This window comes from Cervus canadensis, chromosome 28, assembly GCF_019320065.1.
Source record: "Cervus canadensis isolate Bull #8, Minnesota chromosome 28, ASM1932006v1, whole genome shotgun sequence".
NCBI lineage: Eukaryota > Metazoa > Chordata > Mammalia > Artiodactyla > Cervidae > Cervus > Cervus canadensis.
In genome coordinates this window covers 44,002,267-44,024,257 of record NC_057413.1, presented here as the reverse complement: position 1 = coordinate 44,024,257, position 21,991 = coordinate 44,002,267, and the positions used below count along the sequence as shown (strand labels likewise).

The 21,991-nt window shown below is 40.4% G+C and overlaps 2 protein-coding genes across 3 annotated transcripts in view; both read right to left on the bottom strand.

Moving 5' to 3' along the window:
* Window positions 1-21,991, bottom strand: part of DNAH8 (dynein axonemal heavy chain 8) — a 322,922-nt gene that overhangs the window by 216,103 nt on the left and 84,828 nt on the right. The window contains exons 20-24 of one of the 2 annotated variants that reach the window (XM_043450439.1): window positions 18,073-18,208; window positions 12,373-12,491; window positions 9,128-9,234; window positions 2,745-2,820; window positions 1,479-1,671 (exon numbers count right to left, since the gene is read on the bottom strand). In XM_043450439.1, coding sequence (XP_043306374.1) covers window positions 1,479-1,671; window positions 2,745-2,820; window positions 9,128-9,234; window positions 12,373-12,491; window positions 18,073-18,208 — 631 coding nt within the window. Of the gene's footprint in view, window positions 1-1,478; window positions 1,672-2,744; window positions 2,821-9,127; window positions 9,235-12,372; window positions 12,492-18,060; window positions 18,209-21,991 lie in introns of both variants that reach the window. The other variant, XM_043450440.1, reaches the window with a different exon arrangement.
* Window positions 12,735-15,297, bottom strand: LOC122429793 (deoxynucleotidyltransferase terminal-interacting protein 2-like). The gene is given in 3 exon segments (XM_043450441.1): window positions 12,735-14,349; window positions 14,351-15,175; window positions 15,178-15,297. Coding segments are annotated over 3 exon segments (2,295 nt in total). The 3' UTR covers window positions 12,735-12,999.

Here is a 21,991-nt window from a genome sequence, read left to right as displayed (position 1 = left end):
CCACAGAACAGCCTTGCGGTTAAAGGAGAGGTATGACATTTATTGGGGCTTCCCTTGTGCCTCAGCAGTAAAGAATCTGCCTGCCAGTGCAGGGAACGGGTGTTTGATCCCTGGGTCAGAAAGATCCCCTAGAGAAGGAAATGGCAACCCACTCCAGTATCCTTGCCTGGAAAATCTCATGGACAGAGGAGTCTGGAGGGCTGCAGTCCATGGGGCTGCAGATTCAGACACAACTTAGCAATCAAATGCAACAACTACATTTATTACCCAAATGCCTTAAGCTAATTATTTAAACTTCACAGAAATATTTGAGAGGATTAAATGATACAACATATGTTTGTCTTCAGCTCAGCATCTAGTATTTAGAAACCACACCACCACCATTAAACACCACCATAAACATCTCTTGCTAAAAGTCAGTATTCTCAAGTATTCTTCATCAGGTACAGACCATACAGATACTTTTATTTGGCCCAGAAAGTTCCCTACTTTTGTTAAAGCAGTTGTTAACCATTAAAAAATCATGAGATTTCATGAGAAATTTGAGATTTCCACCTTCTCTTTCAAAGTGGTTTAATCTGGTATTCCTGCCTAGCAACAGCTGGCTTAAGTACCCATAAATGATACTGACTTGGGGTAGGGGTGGAAGAAAAGGGGAGATGTTGATCAAGGGGTACAAACTTTCATTAATATAATGAATAAATTCTGGAAATGTACACATATTGGTAATGTATAGTATAATAATAATGTGCACTCGAAGTCTGCTAAGAAAGTAGACCTCAGGTGTTCTCACCACACACACACACACACACACACACACACACATACACACAAATGATTAACTATGAGAGGTGATGAATACGTTACTTACTCTATGGCAACCATTTCAAAAAAGTACACATATATCAAAACATCATACTGTACACCTCAGGTATGTACAACTTTTCTCAAAAATAAAAAAAAAATTAACGTGGCATAATAGCAAGAAAGAAAAAGAAAAAAAGTTTGGCTTTCTATACAAGAGAAAGTATCCAAAAATATCCATGGAATTTGGGGTCAGTGTCATATCACAACCTTAATTATTTAAGGGAATAGTTTAAATAAACTTTATGTACAAAGCACATATGACCAGATTTTCTAAGCACCATGTTCTAGCAAACTAAGTTTATCAGACCAAATACAAGCCTGAATATAGAATTAGTTCTAAGGTTTGTTTTCATTTTTCACTTTGAATCTGAGACTACGATAGTAGAACAGTGATAAATATCCTTGTTCACCCATGACCAAAATCTGAAATGTCTGCACGCTATGTTTAAGGTGGAAGATGGAGAACCCTAGTTTTTTTAATGCAAAATTTAACCAACAAACATATAAAACTGACTTTAAAAAGATATGTTGTAATATCCAGGAAAAATTAGAAAGACTTATTTACTGTTATAATTCTGAGACTCTACTGATCTAAGATTTAATATTCTTACTTTCTTCCTTCTTCAATTGCTTTCCTGTGCTTGGATGGGCCAAGTCCATAGTCGTACGGGAGGTGCTGCTAATGACTCTCTTGATGGGACGGGACTGCTGGCCCCAGTGAGCTACTCCTCTGCTGACCTCCAGGGTTAACTGGATCATACGGTTAATGGCTTGTTGAATGTCATCCAAGCTAGGAACCATTACCTGTGGAAAGAAAAAATGAGTCCCAGGTGCTCCCAGCACAGACAAATCTACCCCTGATTGTCACCATCCCCGCTCCCTTCTGAGTGGGGAAAGCCTCCGCTGGCCCAGTGGAAGTCTGCTTCAAGGAGAGGGATATTAGAGGAAGGCAAGCTGCAGACTTAGCCTTCTTCAAGCCGTCCCATTCTACCCATTCCTGCAGGAAGAAAGGTCAGGCACAGTACATGTCATCCTTTCCCTGGGAGGGTGGCTGGATGCAGGCATGTGCATGTGTTGCATGTCCATGAGGCAGAAAAACTGAAGAAGCTATACTGCCAAGATTTTGACTTCAGTTCTTTCAAATGTGCCAAATAAGCATAGAAGCTGTCCTCCAGAAGGCCAGACTGCTGCCTGGCCTTAACCCTTGGATCGTCACAGAATGCACCACCGTCATCCTGATGACTTGGTCCTCCACATGCCAACAAGCAGCAGGAGGGGTGGTGGTAGAGAGAAGTGCCCTGAGAAAACACAGGGACCCGTGCACTCAAGGCACAGGTTGGTTCTTCCTTTCTTTCTGTTCTGCTGTGGACTGCCTCACAGTTGGGAGCTCAGGACAGAGATTTGGACTTCTGAGATGGTCTGATTTAGATAATGTCTGACGTAAGGAAAAGCAAGATGATTTGTAGGGTACTTGCTAATTATGGCCCACCAGACACTTAACTCTGATACCCATCTTCAATATACAGTGAGCTCTGCAGAAGTAATTTTTGTAATAGATATTAATGATACACTTTGATTTGTGTTAAATGCTGAGGTAAAGTCAAAAAGCACATAGGACCAAGAGATTAAATAAAGTTCAGTCTTAATGCTATAACTTCTTTTTAAGTCTCTGCTGAACTTGTTACAATATTGCTTCTGTTTGTTTTGTTTTGGCCACAAGGCATGTGGGATCTCAGCTCCCCAGCCAGGAACCAAACCAATATCCCCTGCATTCAAAGACAAAGTCTTAACTACTGGATGGCCAGGCAAGTCTCTATACTTCTTAAATACATTACCAAAATATCACTGTATTAACTTGAATATTTCATAATACTTACCACATTAGGAATTGCAAGATGTACTTCAGATCTCAAAAAAGAAATAACATCTTCTGACCGCTTTCGTCCATAGGGGCTGTAATAAGATGGACATTTAACTCAGAAACCTTAACCTAATATTTCACAAATAGCATGGTTATGCTACAACGTTCAACCCTGAAAAATAAGGACAGTTTTCAAAATGCTGAATTACTTGAAGAGACTATTATTTACAATGGAACCATAAATTTCATGAACTAGTTCACAGACTAAGAAACCTTTTAATCTTCTTCGAAATGACATATTAGTCTTTTACCCATTTCTAATATTTTAATGTTGCATTCTCTCATGAAGTACACCTAAAAATGTTCACCTCAAGCACTCCTTTTTCCGACAATAGTTGCTGAAAATCACCAACAAAAAGCATATACTTTCATATATGTTACTCTGTGTGTGTACTAGATTAAACAGGAGGTTTCAAGTCAAAGCCTTCCAAAAAGTAATTTTTACAACAGTATCAATTATGCTCAGACAGAAGTACAGACATACAGACACATGAGTGCAATTAATGAATGACACACATCGGCCTGAAAATTATTAGTAGTTCCGTTATCTCCCTCTGTCTGATCTCTGTCCCATCCCAGATGAAATTTAGTAAGTGTAAACTTTCCATAGAAAGAAATGTTATCATTACTAAAAAACTACACTTCTGTTCATAACGGAGGACCAATGGTTCCCAGGTAAACATATTATTGCAAGGAACTCTTTGAACTAGAAGCGAGCAAACAAACAAAGGAAAAAACCTCTAATTCTTAGTCTCACTGTGAAATTCAAGACACACAGACTGTATTTGAAAGGGTACAATCTGAGAAAAAGAAAGATTTTTATAAACTATAATCAAGCAGCTGAACTAACAGAAGCAATGGACAGCATACTAGATCCTTCAGTGACTTATTTGACAAACTAGAGGATTAGCTTAAGGAATTCTCCAATCATTCCCAAGCAAAATATGAGACATAAACTACTTAAGGAAAAGGTAATAAAGATAAGTTTATCCTCCACGTAGTGTACCACAGGTGCTTTTCCAAGCACTTTTCCATAAACTGAAGTGTTTCATGCTCACATTAACTCTTGACACAGATCCCATGATTATTATTTCCTTATTGTAGATGAGGAAACCAAGGCAGAGAATTCAGTAACTCGCAGGGGTCACTCAGCTCAGAGACACTCCACTACCTAGGATCCACTGTGGAAACCCTACATACAGTAAGTTTAAGTATGCTGCTGCTGCTGCTAAGTCACTTCAGTCATGTCCGACTCTGTGTGATCCCACAGACGGCAGCCCACCAGGCTCCCCCGTCCCTGGGATTCTCCAGGCAAGAACACTGGAGTGTGTTGCCATTTCCTTCTCCAAGCCCTTCTCAAATCTTAAGAATACACTTATGTTTTCACCTTGAAAAGTTTCTCTGTGTGCCTCAGGATTAATGGGGAAAAAACACATTATCTGTGAATTTCTAGAATAAATGGGGGCAATCTTGTAAGCAGCAAAAAACTGTTACTTAGAAAAGAAAAATCAGATTAGCAGCAGAACTCACAAAATGGAAACAAAAGAAGCCAGTGGAACAGTATTTGTGGAGTGCGAGAGAAAGAGGCTATGATCCAAGCTGACCAAACAGTCTTCACAGGTGCGGGAAAGAGAGATGTTTTAGACAAGGGAGGATTCTGCAGTAATATACTCATGTATGCCTCTTTAAAAATCACAGAAGTACAGTTTCAAATTAACATGGAATTCTGAGTTCAGACTTCAAAAATGCCTCCCTGTGCCAAGTATGTCACAATCATGGATAGACCATGAAGGACCTGAAAATACTCAAAGAGGTTAGCATCACCATACATCAGGCAGGCTTCAGAAACACACAGTAGCCTGGCCAGGGCTCTGGTCAGGAAACAAGCAGTGATAGTGGGACTTGGCCCCTGAGGACTATGGGGGCTAAAGTAGTCCACGTGAGAGGGGACCCATCTAGGCTTGCTACCTGACACCGACACTGAAGCGATGTCCCCCCATTTGTAAGGACAGGCAAAACAACAAGATGTTTGCCAACCTCCTGCCTGCAGCTGCAGCTTTTCCAAAAGATGTTTTCACCTGGGGTGAAAGGAGCGAATCCACAGCATCCTCATTTTGCCACTAAGCCGAGCCACCCATGTGCTCCCCCAAGGAATCTGCCACGTCCCAGCATCTCTTCAGGGGATACGTAACTGTGAACAAATGTGACCCAGACCTGCACTGAAGGTGCCAAGAGTCACGTGGAGACAAGAGAAACACACGAAAGGAAGGAGGGAGAAACACATGAAAACAACCAAAGAAAAACTCTTGCTCAAGGAGAGTCTACAAATAAATTCCAATACGCGTGCCTAGGTCTAACATAAAGAAAGAAGACTAAAGACATCAATAATTGAAACAAAACTTCACTGCAGATAAAGTTTAATGTATAGAAGCATGACAAACTCAAATATAAATATATTAAGGATGTTCAAAGAGATAAATGAAGCCATCTTCCAAAAAGTGATAAATTGCTAAACTAAAAAGGCAAGAATGATACAGTATCTAGAGGATAAGGATAAAATTATCAATTGAAATATTTAAGATACAGTAGATGAGACCACCTTTAGGATAGAAACAAAGATACTTGACAATGATGTAGCCCAGAAAGACAAAAAAGATGAAATATATGACAGCAAGGAGACAGAAAAGACAGACTGACATGCCCCAGCATTTGAGATAGCCAAATAACCACGGTGCCCGCAACAGTTCTGGTTTAAGTCCACCCTGAATCTTCATCTAGATAGTGCCTTTTCACTCAAAAGTGTGTCCAAGGTGGAACAATACATTATGTGGTCAACCTACTCAACATTCAGCTACAGGAGTTCCATATGAACAGAATGAAGAGACTGTCTCAGAAGCAATAACTCAACAGGAAATTGCTGAGGATTTTCCAGGATTAAAGAACACTACAAGTCATCAAACAGAAAGTACACTCTGAGAATAAAGCATGACTAAATAAAGACAAATCCACTGTGGGAAAGGAAGCTGCAGAACATCAAGGATAAAAAAACAATTTTCAGCTAGATTCACTGCACACTTCTCATCAGCAACAATATACGTCAGGAAAAAAATGAAGAAATATGTCCAAAGTGCTGAAAGAAAAACAAAAGTTTTTTATACAGCCAACTTGGTTCAGACTTAAAATGAAGACTAAGAGAGTTTATATCTACCCATGCTTACTGAGGAACCAGGGGTATAAAATAAATACACAAGAACCTGGAGATTTTAATAAAATATTCCAGTAAATATTTTATAGTGTTCAAAAAATAGATAAAAGCAAAACATCACACAGCAATTATAAAGTTCATGCCAGACTCTCTGTAGTTAGAAATAAAGATGATAAAACTGAAAAAAATATAGACAGTGCTTTTTAAAAATCAGAGATAAATATATGTATTCTAAATTTGAAGGTAACTACTTAAAGGACCGAAGTATAGGAAAGAGAGTAAAAGGGGGAAATTATCCATCCCAAGGATAATAAATAAACCAAGGAAAAAGGAGAGTAAGAAACTACAAAAAAAAAAAGTCATAAATTAACTGTAACTATATAAGAAAATCCAAAAATGTAAGTCAATTCAGTCAGTTCAGTCGCTCATTCATGTCTGACTCTTTGTGACCCCATGAACCGCAGCACACCAGGCCTCCCTGTCCATCGCCAACTCCCAGAGTTCACCCAAACCCATGTCCATTGTGTCAGTGATGCCATCCAACCATCTCATCCTCTGTCGTCCCCTTCTCCTCCTGCCCCCAGTCCCTCCCAACATCAGGGTCTTTTCCAGTGAGTCAGCTCTTCGCATCAGGTGGCCAAAGTATTGGAGTTTCAGCTTCAACATCAGTCCTTCCAGTGAACACCCAGGACTGATTTCCTTTAGGATGGACTGGTTGGATCTCCTTACAGTCCAAGGGACTCTCAAGAGTCTTCTCCAACACCACAGTTCAAAAGTATCAATTCTTCAGAGCTCATTAAATGGCAGAGATAATCAGATTAAATAAAAATAATCAGGTATATAATCCTTTTAAGAGGTAAAACAAAAAACTTAACAGAAAAAAAGAAATGAAATGAAGGGATAGAAAAAGATAAACCAAAAAATCTGGGAAAGTAAAATTAACGACAGACCAAAAAGAATCAGAAATCAGGATTAATATGGATAAAGAGGCTCATCAAAAAAAAAAAATAAAGTTTTCTAACAGACTTAACTATATGATGTCACATGCACCTAGCCACATAGTCTTAAAAGATATAAAACGAGAACTGACCAAAACAGAAGGAAAACTGACAACTTCATAATCACATTGGGAGATCTGAATAGTGCAATTAAAATTTAGCAATGAATAACCAAGGAATAAACCTAGCAAAAATGTACAAGACTTTTACACAGAGAATTAAAAAACTTTATTGAGAAATATTTTTAAAATGAAAAATAAATGGAGAGGTAATCCATGATTCTGAACAGAAGACTCAATATAGTAAGGATGCTAATTCCCTCCAAATTTACCTATAGATTCAATGTAATTTAAATAACTATCCCAAAAGAAAAATTAATTTTCTTTTTTAACTAATTATCTATATGGGAAAGCAATACTGGTCTCCTACTATACACTAAACACAAAAATAAATACCATGTGGATTAAACCCCTAACTGTAAAAGATAAAACTTTAAAATTTTCAGAAGACATGATGCAGTAGAGAAAAATTTCCTTTAAAAGGCATAGAAATCACAAATCACTAAGGAAAAGACTGATAAATTTGAATTTAAACTCAACAAAGAATACCATAAACAGAACAAAAAGGCACAAGGAGAGAAGATATCTGCTATGATATCAACAAAGTTAATACTGAGACTATCCATGAATAAATCCAATCACATAGTAAAACAGACAGAAGGAAGGAGGTCGGAAAGGAGGGAGAAGGGAAAGAAGGAAATAGAAAAGGGGAGGGAAGGGAAGGAAAAAGAAGGAAAGACAAATTTTTTTTTAAAAGAAAGCACAAATGGCTCATAAACATAAAAATATGTTTAACCTCATCAGTAACCAGGAAAGTGATCATTTAAACCCCAGTGAGATGCCATTCTACACCTATACACACTGGCAAAAATTTTTTAATTGACGGAAATCAACTGTGTGCAAGGACGAGGAGCCATGGGCACCCTCGTGCTAGACTCGTTGTCACTATTGTTCAGTTGCTAAGTCGTGTCCAATTCTTTGCAACACCATGAACTGTAGCACGCCAGCCTCCTCTGTCCTCCACTATCTCCCAGAGTTGGCTCAAATTCATGTCCACTGAGCCGGTGATGCTATCTAATCAGCCCATCCTCCTCTGTCCCTTCTCCTGTTGCCTTCAATCCTTCCCAGCATCAGGGTCTTTTCCAGTGAGTTGGCCCTTTGCATCAGGTGGTCAAAGTATTGGAGCTTCAGCTTCTGCATCAGTCCTTCTAGTAAATATTCAGGGTTGATCTCCTTTAGCATTGACTGGTGTTGATCTCCGAGCTGTCCAAAGGACTCTCAAGAATCTTCTCTAGCACCACAATTCATAAGCATCAATTCTCTGGCACTCAGCCTTCTTTATGGTCCAACTCTCACATCCATACATGACTACCAGTAAAACCATAGCTTTGTCTATGCAGACCTTTGCTAGCAAAGTGATGTCTCTGCCTTTTAATATGCTCTCTAGGTTTGTCACAGCTTTCCTTCCAAGGAGCAAGAATGTCAGGCACTGCCTGGTAAAGTGAGGAGTGCAGACACCCCAGGGCCCAGCCATCCCACTCAGCAGATGCAGCACGAGATAGGCACAAGAGTATTCACAACAGCTCAAACTGCAAACACCCCAAACGATCACCACCAGCAGAACTGATAAAACAGACTGTGTACACTCTGGCTAAATAGAAATGAAAATAAATTATATCAGCATAAATGCTTCTCAAAAACAATACTGAACACAATTCAAATACAGACAAAATTAAACAATACAAAAATGGGGTAAACTGTAAAAAAAAAAAAAAAGCAAAACAAGACAATGATAAACATCAAGTTCTGAACAGTGGCTACCTCTGCGTGAGCAGAGAGGGGACCAGTGAGGAGACTGTAGTGTTCAGTGCTCTTTGTTCTTGGGCTGGTTGCTAGGAATATGGTTGCTCATTCATCACTGTTTTTATAATATTACACACTTGTTTTTATACAGTATTTTCATAAGTGGCATGTTTTAAATTTTATAACTTTTAAAAGTAATGAATAAAAATTAAAAGTGCTTTAGCATTGTGCTGTGATAATATTACCAGACGTATTTAGTGTATTTTCCACTTGCCTGGCAACAAATATTCTTCTTTTCATTGTGTCCAAAGATAACCGTGTAGCTTTTTGAAGACTGTCTAGTAATTGATGAGAGAAAAAAGCGTAGACCTCTTTACATTCCTATAATGAGAAATCATATTAAATTTGGTACCAAAAAAATCTAACACCCTCAAAGAAATAATATAATATTAGAAGTGACATGCAAAAGATGAAAATAATAAACTTTACAATTTCAATAATGTTATAGAAATAAATTCAACACTGTGTTACTCTTTTACTTTTTAAAACAAGTAAGAATATATGAAAAATGTGCTTTCATAAACAACCCAGCAAATCAGAAGGTGTTACTCCAAAGCCAAAATTCAAAAACAGCTAATTGAAAATAATCCTGGTTTGCTCAATATCCAAAAATTCACTCAACAAAACTCAAGCATTTAGGGGTGTGTACTTCTCAGTGCTTAGAGGTGTGGACACAGGAGGATAGTTAGTCTCCAACCTCAGAAGTCTCAGTTTGGTGAATAAATATGTTTTAAAACGATAAACACTTCACTGGCAGTCCAGGGGTGGGGACTCTGTGCTTCCACTGCAGGGGGCGTGGGTTCAATGCCTGGTCAGGGAACTGGGATCCCACATGCCACACCATGCAGTCAAATGATTATAATAATAAATTATTAAAGTCAGTGGCTGACTTTATTTTTTGGGGGCTCCAAAATCACTGCAGATGGTGACTGCAGTCATGAAATTAAAAGATGCTTGCTCCTTGGAAGGAAAGTTATGACCAACCTAGACAGCATATTAAAAAGCAGAGACATTACTTGGCCAACAAAGGTCCATCTAGTCAAGGCTATGGTTTTTCCAGTGGTCATGTATGGATGTGAGAGTTGGACTATAAAGAAAGCTGAGCGTCAAAGAAGTGATGCTTTTGAACTGTGGTGTTGGAGAAGACTCTTGAGAGTCCCTTGGACTGCAAGAAGATCCAACCAGTCCATCCTAAAGGAAATCAGTCCTGGGTGTTCATTGGAAGGACTGATGTTGAAGCTGAAACTCCAATATTTTGGCCATCTGATGCAAAGAGCTGACTCATTTGAAAAGACCTTGATGTTGGGAAAGATTGAAGGCAGGAGGAAAACGGGACGACAGAGGATGAGATGGTTAGATGACATCACTGACTCAATGGACATGAGTTTGGGAAAACTCCAGGAGTTGGTGATGGACAGGGAGGCCTGGCGTGCTGTGGTTCATGGGGTCACAAAGAGTCGGACACGACTGAGCAACTGAACTGAACTGAACTGAATAATAAAATAAAACTGCCTTTAAAAAAATGTATGATACCTAAATGCATGGGGTGAAACTTCCACCGTCCTGACACCAGGGTTTGCCCCTCTCTGTCAGCCCTTCTTTCCCTCCAGCGAAGTAGTAGCCATACTTATTGGTCAGAGCACAGAATAAATATTGAGCCTGGGCAGGTGTCGGGGCACCATGTCTTGCTTCACAGCGAGTCCCACGCCCATGGCCAGGCTCTGGCCACACTGTCCTTGTCCACCCTATGCCCTGTCCCCTCTGAGACTGGGCGGGCCAGCTAGGTTGAGTTGCTTCAGAAGGGAGGCCTGTCAGGTGTTAACAAAGAGGAATATGATCAGGGTTGGTCAAGCACCAGGCTACAGCACAGGCAGGATATCATGAGGCGTTTACGTGAGACCACTGTGGAAGCGATGTGGAAGGTGGATTTGAGAGGCAGAGGCTGTTGAGGAGGTGCCCGCCCTGATGCAGCTCCAAGTGATCCCGCAGCTCCAGAGGCTCTGATGGTACTCAGTATGGTACTCAGCCTTGCTCTAAGGACCCCTGCCGGTGTCACAGGGAATGCAGTTGGAAGTGAAGGACTCTCCAGCCGACTCCCACTGACCAATAGTGGCTGCCTAGTGTCCGGCGCTGAGAAGCAATCCACAACTAAAATCTAGACTCAGCAGGAAAGTGTTTCCCAATCAAGTAATTATACCATCCTTGAGTCAGAAGGTGAAAATGAAACACATGTGTGCTGTTTATTTCCAAAACTATGTTGGAGTATGATGTGTGTGTGTGTGTGTGTGTGTGTGTATATCTGTATCAGTTGTGTCCAACTCTTGAAACCCCATGGTCTATATTTATAGCCCACCAGGCTCCTCTGTCCATGGAATTTTCCAGGCAAGAATACTGGAGTGGGTTGCTACTTCCTCCTCCAGAGGAATCTTCCCGACACAGGGATCAAACCCATGTCTCTTGCATTGCAGGCAGATTCTTTACCACTAGCACCACTTGTGTGGGTTAGAGAGTATAAAAGCAAGTAAAATGGAGAAAGAATGAAAAGATGGGTATGGAGGGTTAAAAAAATTAACAGGGGGCCTCTCTGGTAGTTAAAAATCTGCCTTCCAATGCAGGGGACACGGGTTCGACCTGAGGTCGGGGAACAAAGTTCCCACAAGCTGCAGGGCAACTAAGCCTGCTTACCACAACTACTGAAGCCAAGAGCTCTAGAACCCTCTTACCACAACTAGAGAGTCTGTGCACCACGACGAAAATCCCAGGTGACACAAGCAAGACCCGACCCATAGAAATAAATAAATATTAAAGAAAAAGAAAACTGATGGCAGCAGGAGAAATCGGGAAGTAGTACAAACGCGGCAGCGGCATTCAGAGTCGATGAATGGCCAGGAGGCCTAAGAAGGATGAAGAATCCCAGTGTCTCAATTTCCATTCTCAACACATCTCAGTGTAACGTGAAACTCTGCCCACCTGGGGTTTCTCCTGCAGGGCAATCCACAGGATATCCACAGTGCTTATAAAAAATGCAGATCCCTGGACCCCAGGTGAATCAAAGTCTGGTCTTGCAATATAGGCAACTCCATTAAAAACAGTAACTGAGAACAAAGTTCTCCGTCCTGAGTCAAATGGATTGGCACTATGGTCCCAGACGTGACATTTACTACATAAGAAAACACGGTCAGTCACAATGGGGGCGATAACTATATAAACTGTAATTGACAGAATCACATTAAAAGCAGATGATATTGGGGGAAAAACTGTAAGGACTGCTGTAGCTTGTCAGATTCCACAGTGTAGGATAGAAAATTATATTTTCTGGATTTTGTTATAAATCCACACAGATTGGCTGCAGAACTGCCTGGGGGCAGGGTGGCGGGGAGGGAAACACCATTTGGGATTATCTGCAATCCTATGAGTTATAATTCTGTGAAACTGCATGAGGTTGTTTCACAATAATACCTTCTTAAATTCATCTTCTTTATCATCTTTAACATCAGCCTCAGGCACAATAGTAGCATCATAATCGGTGCTTTCACCATCTTCTCCCTCACTTCCAAAAACAACGTGCTTTCTCAGCTCTATAGAAAAGATAACATAAAAATAGAACATTAAATACTTAGCATTTGGTTTATTCTATATGACCAAACCTTCTTAGGAAGCTCCTTCTTTAAAAAACTCTTAATCGAAAAATTAAAAATTTGTTTCTAGGGGAATCACCCTTGAATTCAATTTAAATCAAGTACACTCTTCAAACACAGTTAGTATCTAGAATTAAGGAACATTTAAAGAGGGCTCTACATGTTAGCTTTTTTTTTTTTTAGTTGAAGTATTTCAGTTTATTTCAGTATTTCACTGAGTAAGGTATTTTACATTTGTTAATAACTCTCTACTTTGTTCCAAGTTATTTATGTGACTTAAAAAAATACATAAAGGGACTTCCCTGGTGGGCCAATGGTAAAGACTCCATGCTCCCACTGCAGAGGGTAGGTTCGAAACCTGGTCAGGCAACTAAGATTCTGTATAATTTGCAGTGCAGCCAAAAAAAAAAAGACTGCAGTATTGATTTTGTGATTTGCTTGGTGAATCTTAGTTACGGAACTTCTTCTTTCGAAACTTCTTTCCTGCTGCATTTGCGGCCTTTTCAGCCATTATCTCTGAGTACGTCCTTCGGTAGGACCTTCTGAACTCAGAATCAGCCAGCAGTTCCTCCACAGTAATTATCTTCCTTTGTTTCTTGGGAACTCGTGAATGGTAGAAGTCAGCAGGATTGTCAACAATGGTTCCAATCTGGAAGTACTTAGGGAAGCCATCTCTATCATTTCTCTTGTAAAACCTTTTTGGGTCCATGCTAGCTCTCATCTTCAGTGCTTTGAGATCATTTTTCAGTTCGTCTGTCAGTTCTGGCGCTTTCATACCAAACCATCCATCACCTGCTGTTTTTTGTCGCTCTTGTCTGCGTTTTTTCTGAAGTTTATATTTTGATTCACTATATGGTGGGTCACAGTAGTTTTTTTCAAATTCAGGAGTAATGACAGTTTTCTGCAGAAGCTCATCTTTCCTTTTCTCTTTTATCTGTGTTAGGGTTCTCTTGTTCAACTGTAGCTTGTCTTCATTGAAATTAACATACAAACCACCCAGCTCCTTAATATTCAGTCCAGGATCTATGCTGCTGCTCGTCAACTTCAGAAGTTTAGATTTTGTGTTACTTAGTAAGTTGTTTTCATCACTAAACTCATTATCTTTATTTCTGCCATGGTCTGATAGTTCTTCTTCACTTTCTTCCTCTTCGTCCTCCTCCTCAATGGCAACCTCACTTGCCTTGTCTTCTTCATACAAGTAAAAATCTTTATTAGCACTCAATCCAGGAGTAGTGTCAATCACAAACAATGCATTGTCATGTGACAGACTTTCTGAGTCTCCATTTAGGGACTCTTTGTTACCCTTATTTTCAACAAAACACACAGTGTCCTCTTCATTCTTACTGTGTTCAGACTGCTGGCTTTCATCACTGCTGAGAACTAACAAAATAGAATCATCTTTATCCTGAGTTGTGCTGAACTCAACTTTACTTGGCTTGGTATCACTCTCAGAATCCACCTCCTCTTCTTCGCTCCTGTCTTCACTGACACCTGTAACTGCGCACTCTGCTCCATCACTATCACTACCAACACCTGGTTCTGAACAGACACTTGTTTTTATGGCACTCTCTCTCTCTTCATTCTATCTGTCCATTTCCACAACGGCAAATGTTTGAGCTAACGATTTCATCACAGCCTCACAGTTCAGAGTTGAGGACTCTGATGTGGTTTTGTTAATTTCAGGGGTTGAATGCCCTTGAGAAACTAACTGAGGAAGGCCAGTGTCCTGAAGTTCAGAAAGATTCTTCAACCAAGAGTTCTTCTCATTACCTTCTTTTCCCCCAACTATTATTTTTTTTGGCTTCTTCATCTAAACTTTTACAATTCTGCGTTGACATTTCTTTGAGAGGTGAAATACTGTCCTGCTTTTCCTCTCTTATGGTAAAATTTTGGGTTTTTTTCACTGCTAGTTTTTTTTCTGAAATTCCAAGGAAGGAATCATCATTAGGGTCATTATAAATTTCATTATTAGAGAAATTTGGCTTATTTATCTGAGAAACTGATCTTGCTAGTAAACGGGAAGTTCGTCTGTTAACTGAATCCTCTAAATTCACAGGTATACGTATGATTTCCTTCTCATTTTCTAGTACATTCTTAGTATCATTCTCCTCAGTTTGTGCCTGTAATTTCCTTTGCATACTCCTTGTTGTTCTCCTAGTTGCAACTCCAGAAAATGAAGAAACGTCTGAGCATGATGACTCAGCATCAGAAATACCTTCCACATGGCATTCTTGCTTTGGCTCTCTTTGGGATTTAGCCTTACTTCTTCTGGTTGTTATTTCTGTGCCAGGCATAATTCTAGAAATACCTGAAACATGTGATTCTGCTTCACAGACTTCTTCTTCAGTATGAGACTCACTTATCCGAGTTATTTTCAGCCTTTTCCTTACACTAGAAACTGGGGTGCCTGCAACTAAGATCTGTCTTCTCCTAGTTACTCTGAAAATAGGATCCTGGACCTCAAACACAGAAGAACAATTTGATTCTGCTTCAGAGATCTCGCCATCTGTCGAAGGTTTGTTCATTTCTGGTAATGAGCCTGTAGTTCCACTCTTCCTGGTTTTAGGAGCTGGACTTTGTTCCGGAGTGGTCTGTGATTCAGCAGTATTTGGGTTATCAGGTGAAGACCCTTCCTGCCTTTTGGGTGCACCTGAAATCTTGTGACAGCAGAATTCTTCTTCCGTGAGCTTTCAACTGACGAGGCTTGGTTCCCGGCCCGAGGCCGCGCAGACCTAGTAGCCACCATCTTCCAGGAGTGCGGCTCCCGCTACATGTTAGCTTTCTAAAATACCTGTTTAAGTTTTGACTTTGCTATCCTAACAAGCAGATATGTTTGTGTTTTTAATACTTATGATGAAAACCACTTAAAGTAAGTGAAAAACCTCTAAGAGGAAGAAGACATGCTGTGGATATTTAAGCTCTGAGGTTTTCTTTGTTTTTTTAAAGCATACAAATTATTTAATATAAATTTTACATGACATGAGAGATTTCAAAAGGAAATTAAGATCCAAAGACGTTAAACTTGCGGGGTTCCACACTAGGTTCTATAAAGAGTAGAAAATCATAGGAAAAAATGTGATAGGACTACAGGTAGTAAACTGTGGAGATTTAGCAAGGCCCATTTATTCTGATTCCTCTCAGCATCCTCCCATCTTTGAAAATAAAGATGCTCCTTTCCTCTCTGGGTACATGGAAGCCTCTCAGATGAGAGGAGAAAGTAGAGGTTGGAGATTCCTTCCCGTACCACCTGGAGTGGCTCAGATGGTAAAGAAACTGCCTGCAATGCAGGAGACCCAGGTTTGATCCCTGGGTCAGGAAGATTCCCTGGAGTAGGAAATGGCAACCCACTCCAGTATTCTTGTCTGGAGAATTCCATGGACAGAGGAGACTGGTGGGCTACAGTCCATGGGGTCACAAAGGGTTGGACACAACTGAGTGACTAACACTTTCACTTTCCTGTACCACCACCTCTCAAATTCCTTTAGCTTAAAATATTCAATATGCACAGTAGCACACTTGAGGGTGGTATGCCCTGAGCCCTAACATTTCTCTCCTAACTTACGTTTTCCCTTCTTTCATTTCCTCTCCCTTAAAAACTCTTTGTACGGTATGCCGTGCCGATACTAGAGAGGGGGTTCTGTAAGCTTCTACTCCCCCCTCAGTCTTCACACCTTCCCTGCGCCCCGCCTAATGAATCTGAAGACTTGTTAATTTGATTAGCATATTGATGCTACTTTTCCAACAACTTTGCTTCATAGGTGGGATGAGCCCCTGTGTTTCCCCAAAAAAGCAAAGCTTTCTTCCAATAGTTTCAAATTTATCCCTTGCAAAAACTTCTCACATTTAGGAACTTTGGTGCAGAATCTTGCAAGTGGATCACAACTGGCTATAATTTATTAAAGAAACACATTTAACATTTCTAGCAGTGAGTGAACATGGAAAAATATGAACAACTTTTAACTAAATATAATGGTTTGTCTGATCTCTGGGTCGGGAAGATCCCCTGATGAAGGGACTAGCAACCCACTCCAGTATTCTTGCCTGGAGAATTCCATGGACAGAGGAGCCCGGCAGGCTAGTTTGTGGGGTCACAAAGAGTCAGACACAACTGAGCCACTAACACTTTCACACACACACAATGGTTTTCCCTTCAAATTAAAACTACAAATTATTTATATTTATTACCTAAACTCCCCTCAGTAAATATATTATTTTCAGCACTTCTTACAAGTCTAATACATTTAGGAAAGCAAAATGTATTTTATATATTAAACAATTTGTTCACTGAATTAAATTGAAGTTTTTTACTTATCGAAAATGTCCATTTTCACCTACTTTTCCCCTTATTACTGGAAAGGGATATTTGCCTGCACATGGCTTGCTCCTCCACCTGTCCACCTGTCCTTAACTTACAGTTCCTAACTTTCCATTGACTAGGTCTCAAAGAACAGCTGAGTTTTGCAGGCACAGCACAAACCCATTAATTAATTCCTATTATGTGGGCCCTCTCTATATTCACAAGAACATTTTGAAATAGAAGAGCCTGAAAAGGATATTACAGAGATAATTTTTAAAGGTTTGTTTTAATAAATAAAAGAGAAGTAAATCATTTATAAACTTGAGTTTTAGCTGAGATCACTCATATGTGTGTGTGTGTGTGTGTGTGCATTCAATCGTGTCCAACTGTTTGCAAGCTCATGGACTGTAGCCTGCCAGGCTCCTCTGTCCATGGGATTTTCCAGCCAAAAATATTAGAGTGGGTTGCCATTTCCTCCTCGAGGGGATCTTCCCAACCTAGGGACTGAATCCACGTCTCTGGCATCTCCTGCATTAGCAGGCGGATTCTTAACCACTGTAAGCTCAGAGTTTCTCACCCTCAGCACTACTGACTACTTTCTTTGTTGTTGGGGGCTGTCCTATGCAATGGAGGATGTTCAGCAGCATCTCTGCCCTCTACTCAGAAGGCTGTCAGGCAGTGTGACAACCAGCGTGTTGGAATGAATACACAAAAAAGAAAAAGTTAACATAGCGGGCCAGAGACTGCTATCCGTGTTAAGGCCTGCTTGCAAGGTTGGTCCTTAACAGGTGTCTGGGAATTTGGATTTGGGGCTTCCCAGGTGGCTCAGTGGTACAGAATCTGTCTGCCAATGCAGGAGACGTAGGCCGATCCCTGAGTAGGGAAGGTCCCCTGGAGAAGGAAATGGCAACCCGCTCCCATATTCTTGCCTGGGAAAACCCATATGCAGAGGAGCCTGGCGGGCTACCATCCCTGGGGTGGCAAAAGAGTGGGACACAACTTATCAACTAAACAACAACGACAACCTGGATGTCAGAGGGGTGCCCACCATTCCCTAACTCATACAAAGGGCTCACCGTGCCCACACTGTGCAAACTGCATGGTTTATGCTGAACCCCTGTCCTTCCCAGAGTCTGGAATTTCGGTACACGCTAAGCACAGAGGGCCTTCTTGAGAGCCTATCTGTAGCACTTGAGATTCAAACATTTTAACCAGTCGCATTACCTGGTAAGTGTCTTGCTCCTTTCCCACTGTACTTAACTTCATAAATAGTCTCAAATATTGATATAAGTTCTTTGACAGCTTCTTCCACATGCTTACTTTTGTGGTTTAGAACCTCAGCCCATTCTTTTGTGTATGTCTATTAAATAAAGAAATGACTATTAATTTCCAGATACTTAAAACTACTGTGAAGTTTCTTAATACGACTTTAATTTGTCAAACTCTAATTAATGCTATTTGAAAATACCTAGAGATAGTGGCCAGTAGCATAAAGATTCAGACTCCAAACTGTCAACAGCTAAAAGCAGCCTGAGAAACCTGCTAAGTCTCAAGCGAGGAAAAGAAGGAGAAAGAATAAAAATCCAAAGTTGTTTTGTTTTGTTTTGTTTTTGGCCATGCCATGAAGTGTACAGGATCTTAGTTCCCTGATCAGGAATGGAACATATGCTCCTGCAGTGGAAGCATGGAGTCTTAACCACTGGACTGCCAGGGAAGAGCCAAATTCAAAGCTTTTTACCTTACCTGATTCAATCACTCATAGAGATCTACACTCACATTCATATGAATAAAAAGAAAGAAGCCTGAAGACATAACAGAGAGAAAGATGTCACAAGCTGAAAGTGAGAAATGGTTTTAAAAAACGACAATCCAAAGTGTTGTTTTGAGATTTAAATGAGAAGATTTTTAACTGAGCATTGTGTTGTATGCCAGGCATCAATTTAAGAGCTTTATGCGTATGAACTCATTTAATTAAACGACAACCTCTTGGGACAATATTATTGTCCCCATTTCACAGATGAGAAAACTGAGTCTCTGAAAGAATAAAAACTTTGCCCAAGGTCACACAGCGGGTGATAAGAATAGGGGTTTGAAACCAGCTTTGTGTGATTCTAAAAGTTTGTGCTTTTTGCCTTTTGAATGTTTCTAATAACAAATACTTTAGGAAGAAATTGAGAACTAGTTAAATCCAGAAAACTGGCTTATAAAATTAAACAAGCCTTTTGACATACACTGTCCATGCATTTTAGAAAAGAGAAAAGTAAATCGTAGCAGCCAACTTGGCCCTTTAAAATCACTTTTGCGAAGGAGCCCAAGCCTATCTATGCAAATTCTCTCCAGACAAGCTTTGGGAGATCCCACAGTCTCCCTGCACAGCTCTCAGGCATTCCTCTTTTAGCTGCTAGATTGAGAAGGAGAGACTTCTAAGCTTGTCCCCCAGATTTATACCACCTCACCTGTATCTGAAACCATCTTCATCTTTTCTCAATCTCAGGGGAAATGACGTTCCTCCTCTTACCGAAAGACAGTCTCCCTTCCCTCCTATCCCCACCAACTCTTCAGACCTCATTCCACCATTCATTCACTCCATTCTTTCTAATTTATTCAACACACTATTAAACTTTGAATGCAATGGAGGCTGAGAGCCACTTCAGTCCAGCAGGGAAAACAAGTGTTAAGCAACTGGACACAATTCCAGCTGGTCACAGAAGAAGGGACACACCTGTTTATATACACACATCCTCTACTTGCTTTGAAATCTGCTAAGAAGACACAGGAGACAGGTTCGATCGCTGGGTAGAGAGGATCCCCCGGAGGAGGAAATGAAAACCCATTCCAGTATTCTTACCTGAAAAGTCCCATGGACAGAGGAGCCAGTGGGCTACAGTCCATGGGGTTGCAAGGGAGTCGGACACGACTGAGCACACACACACACACGTGCACAAGGAAGGAACCAGACTACTAGTTAAACATGACAGATTAAACACATTTTTATTTTGGCACTCCCCTGAAAACCTCTACAAGATAACACAAAGTCATCTTTTATGTTAAAAGAACATGCTCGCAAGAATAAATGGGAGGAGGCCATAGAAATTCCTCTGTATGTTTTCAATACCATATAATAATGAAATTAATGGTATGTGACAATTGGTGTTAGTACAAATGAATATCCACTTGCAAAATAATGAAACTGGATCCTTAAACCATACACAAAAACTAACTCAAAATGAAGCATCGATCTAAATGTGACAGCGAAAACCATAAAACTCTCAAAAGAAAACATAAGCGTGTATCTTCATGATCTTGGATAAGACAAAGTTTTCTTTGATATCTGACACCAAAGCAGAGCAGCAACAACAGAAACAGATGAAATGGACATCATCAAAATTTAAAACTTTGTGGCTTCAAAGGATACCAGCAAGAAAGTAAAAAGACAATCCACAGAATGGGAGAAAAATTTTGCAATCTGATAAGGGACTAGTATCCAGAACATACAAATAACTATTACAACTAAAAAATAAAAAGTCAGATAACCCAATTTTACCATGAACAAAGGATCTGAATCTAATACCACTTCATACCTACTAAGAAGGCGATAATAAAAAAGATGAATAATAAGTGTTGGTAAGGGTGTAGAAAAACTGGAACCCTCACATACTGCTGGTGGGAATGTAAAATAATGCAGCCAGTTTGGGAAAGTCTGACTGTTCTTCAAAAGGTTGAACATGTACTTAACACATAATCCAACAATTCCACTCCTAAATATATGCCCAAGAGAAATGAAAATATGTCCCTGCAAAAACTTGTACATTTATGTTCATAGCAGCATTTTTCATAAAGGCCAAAAAGTGAGAATCCAAATGTCTATCAACTGATCAATGGATAACTAAAACATGGTCTACCCACACAACGCACTATGATTCAGCAGTAAAAAGAAATATAGTACTGATACACAGGACAATATGAATGAACACTGAGCTAAGTCAAAAAAGCCAGTCACAATATACCACATACCATATGATTCCTTTTGTAAGAAATGTCTACAGTAGGCAAATCTATGGAGACAGAAAGCAAGTCCTGGGCTACTAGTCCTGGGCTAGTGGTGGCCCAGGACACGACTGAGCGACTTCACGTTCACTTTTCACTTTCATGCATTGGAGAAGGAAATGGCAACCCACTCCAGTGTTCTTGCCTGGAGAATCCCAGGGACGGGGGAGCCTGATGGGCTGACGTCTATGGGGTTGCACAGAGTCGGACACGACTGAAGTGACTTAGCAGCAGCAGCAGGGCTGGGAGGGTTGACAGAAAATTATAATGACTGCTAATGAGTATGTGGTTTCTTTGGGGGAGATGAACTGTTCTAAAATTGATTGTGGTGACAGTTGCACAATTCTGTCAATATGTTAAAACCACTGAATTGTACGAGGTTTTTTTTTTTTCTTTTTTGGCTGCGCCACATAGCTTACCAGATCTTAGTTCCCCAACCAGGGATCAAACCCATGCTTCCTGCAGTGGGAAGCACAGAGTCCAAACCACAGGATCACCAGGCAGTTCCCGAATTGTACACTTTATTTTTTTTTTTCCAAATTGTACACTTTAAATGGGTGAATTATATTACAATAAATTTGTCAAAAACAATAGCTAGCGCCAGAAATAACTGGAAGCAGGAATTGAGGGGACTGGAGCAGGGAAGAGAGAAATGGGAGAGTGAAGGCAGCTTGAGTGAGCATTTGCATAAGTTTAGTTGTGAATAAGAAGCGAAGGAGATGTGAGAGCATTTTTGTTTGCTGGCAAGAAAAGGGGAAGAATATATTCGACTACTAGGGGGTGGGGTCCCCTAGAGAGGACAAAGCTGAAGATCTAGAAGAAGGAAGACTGGTGGAGGTAGGCTGCCAAGAACAAGAAGGCGTGGACTCCAGAGCCCACGAGTAGCACCTCAATTATGAAAAGAGGTGAGAAGTTTCTCCACAGAACCAGAAGGAAGGAAGAGTTGGATGCAGAAGTCAGCAATGCACCAAGAGCTCTGCGACTGTGCGGACTATATACATGACTTCAATTTCGGAAACTACAAATAATCCCTGCAACTCTGTGAAGTCCAGCTTGGGAGACAGTCCAGGTGCAGGTTATTCCCCGTTTGCCTCCT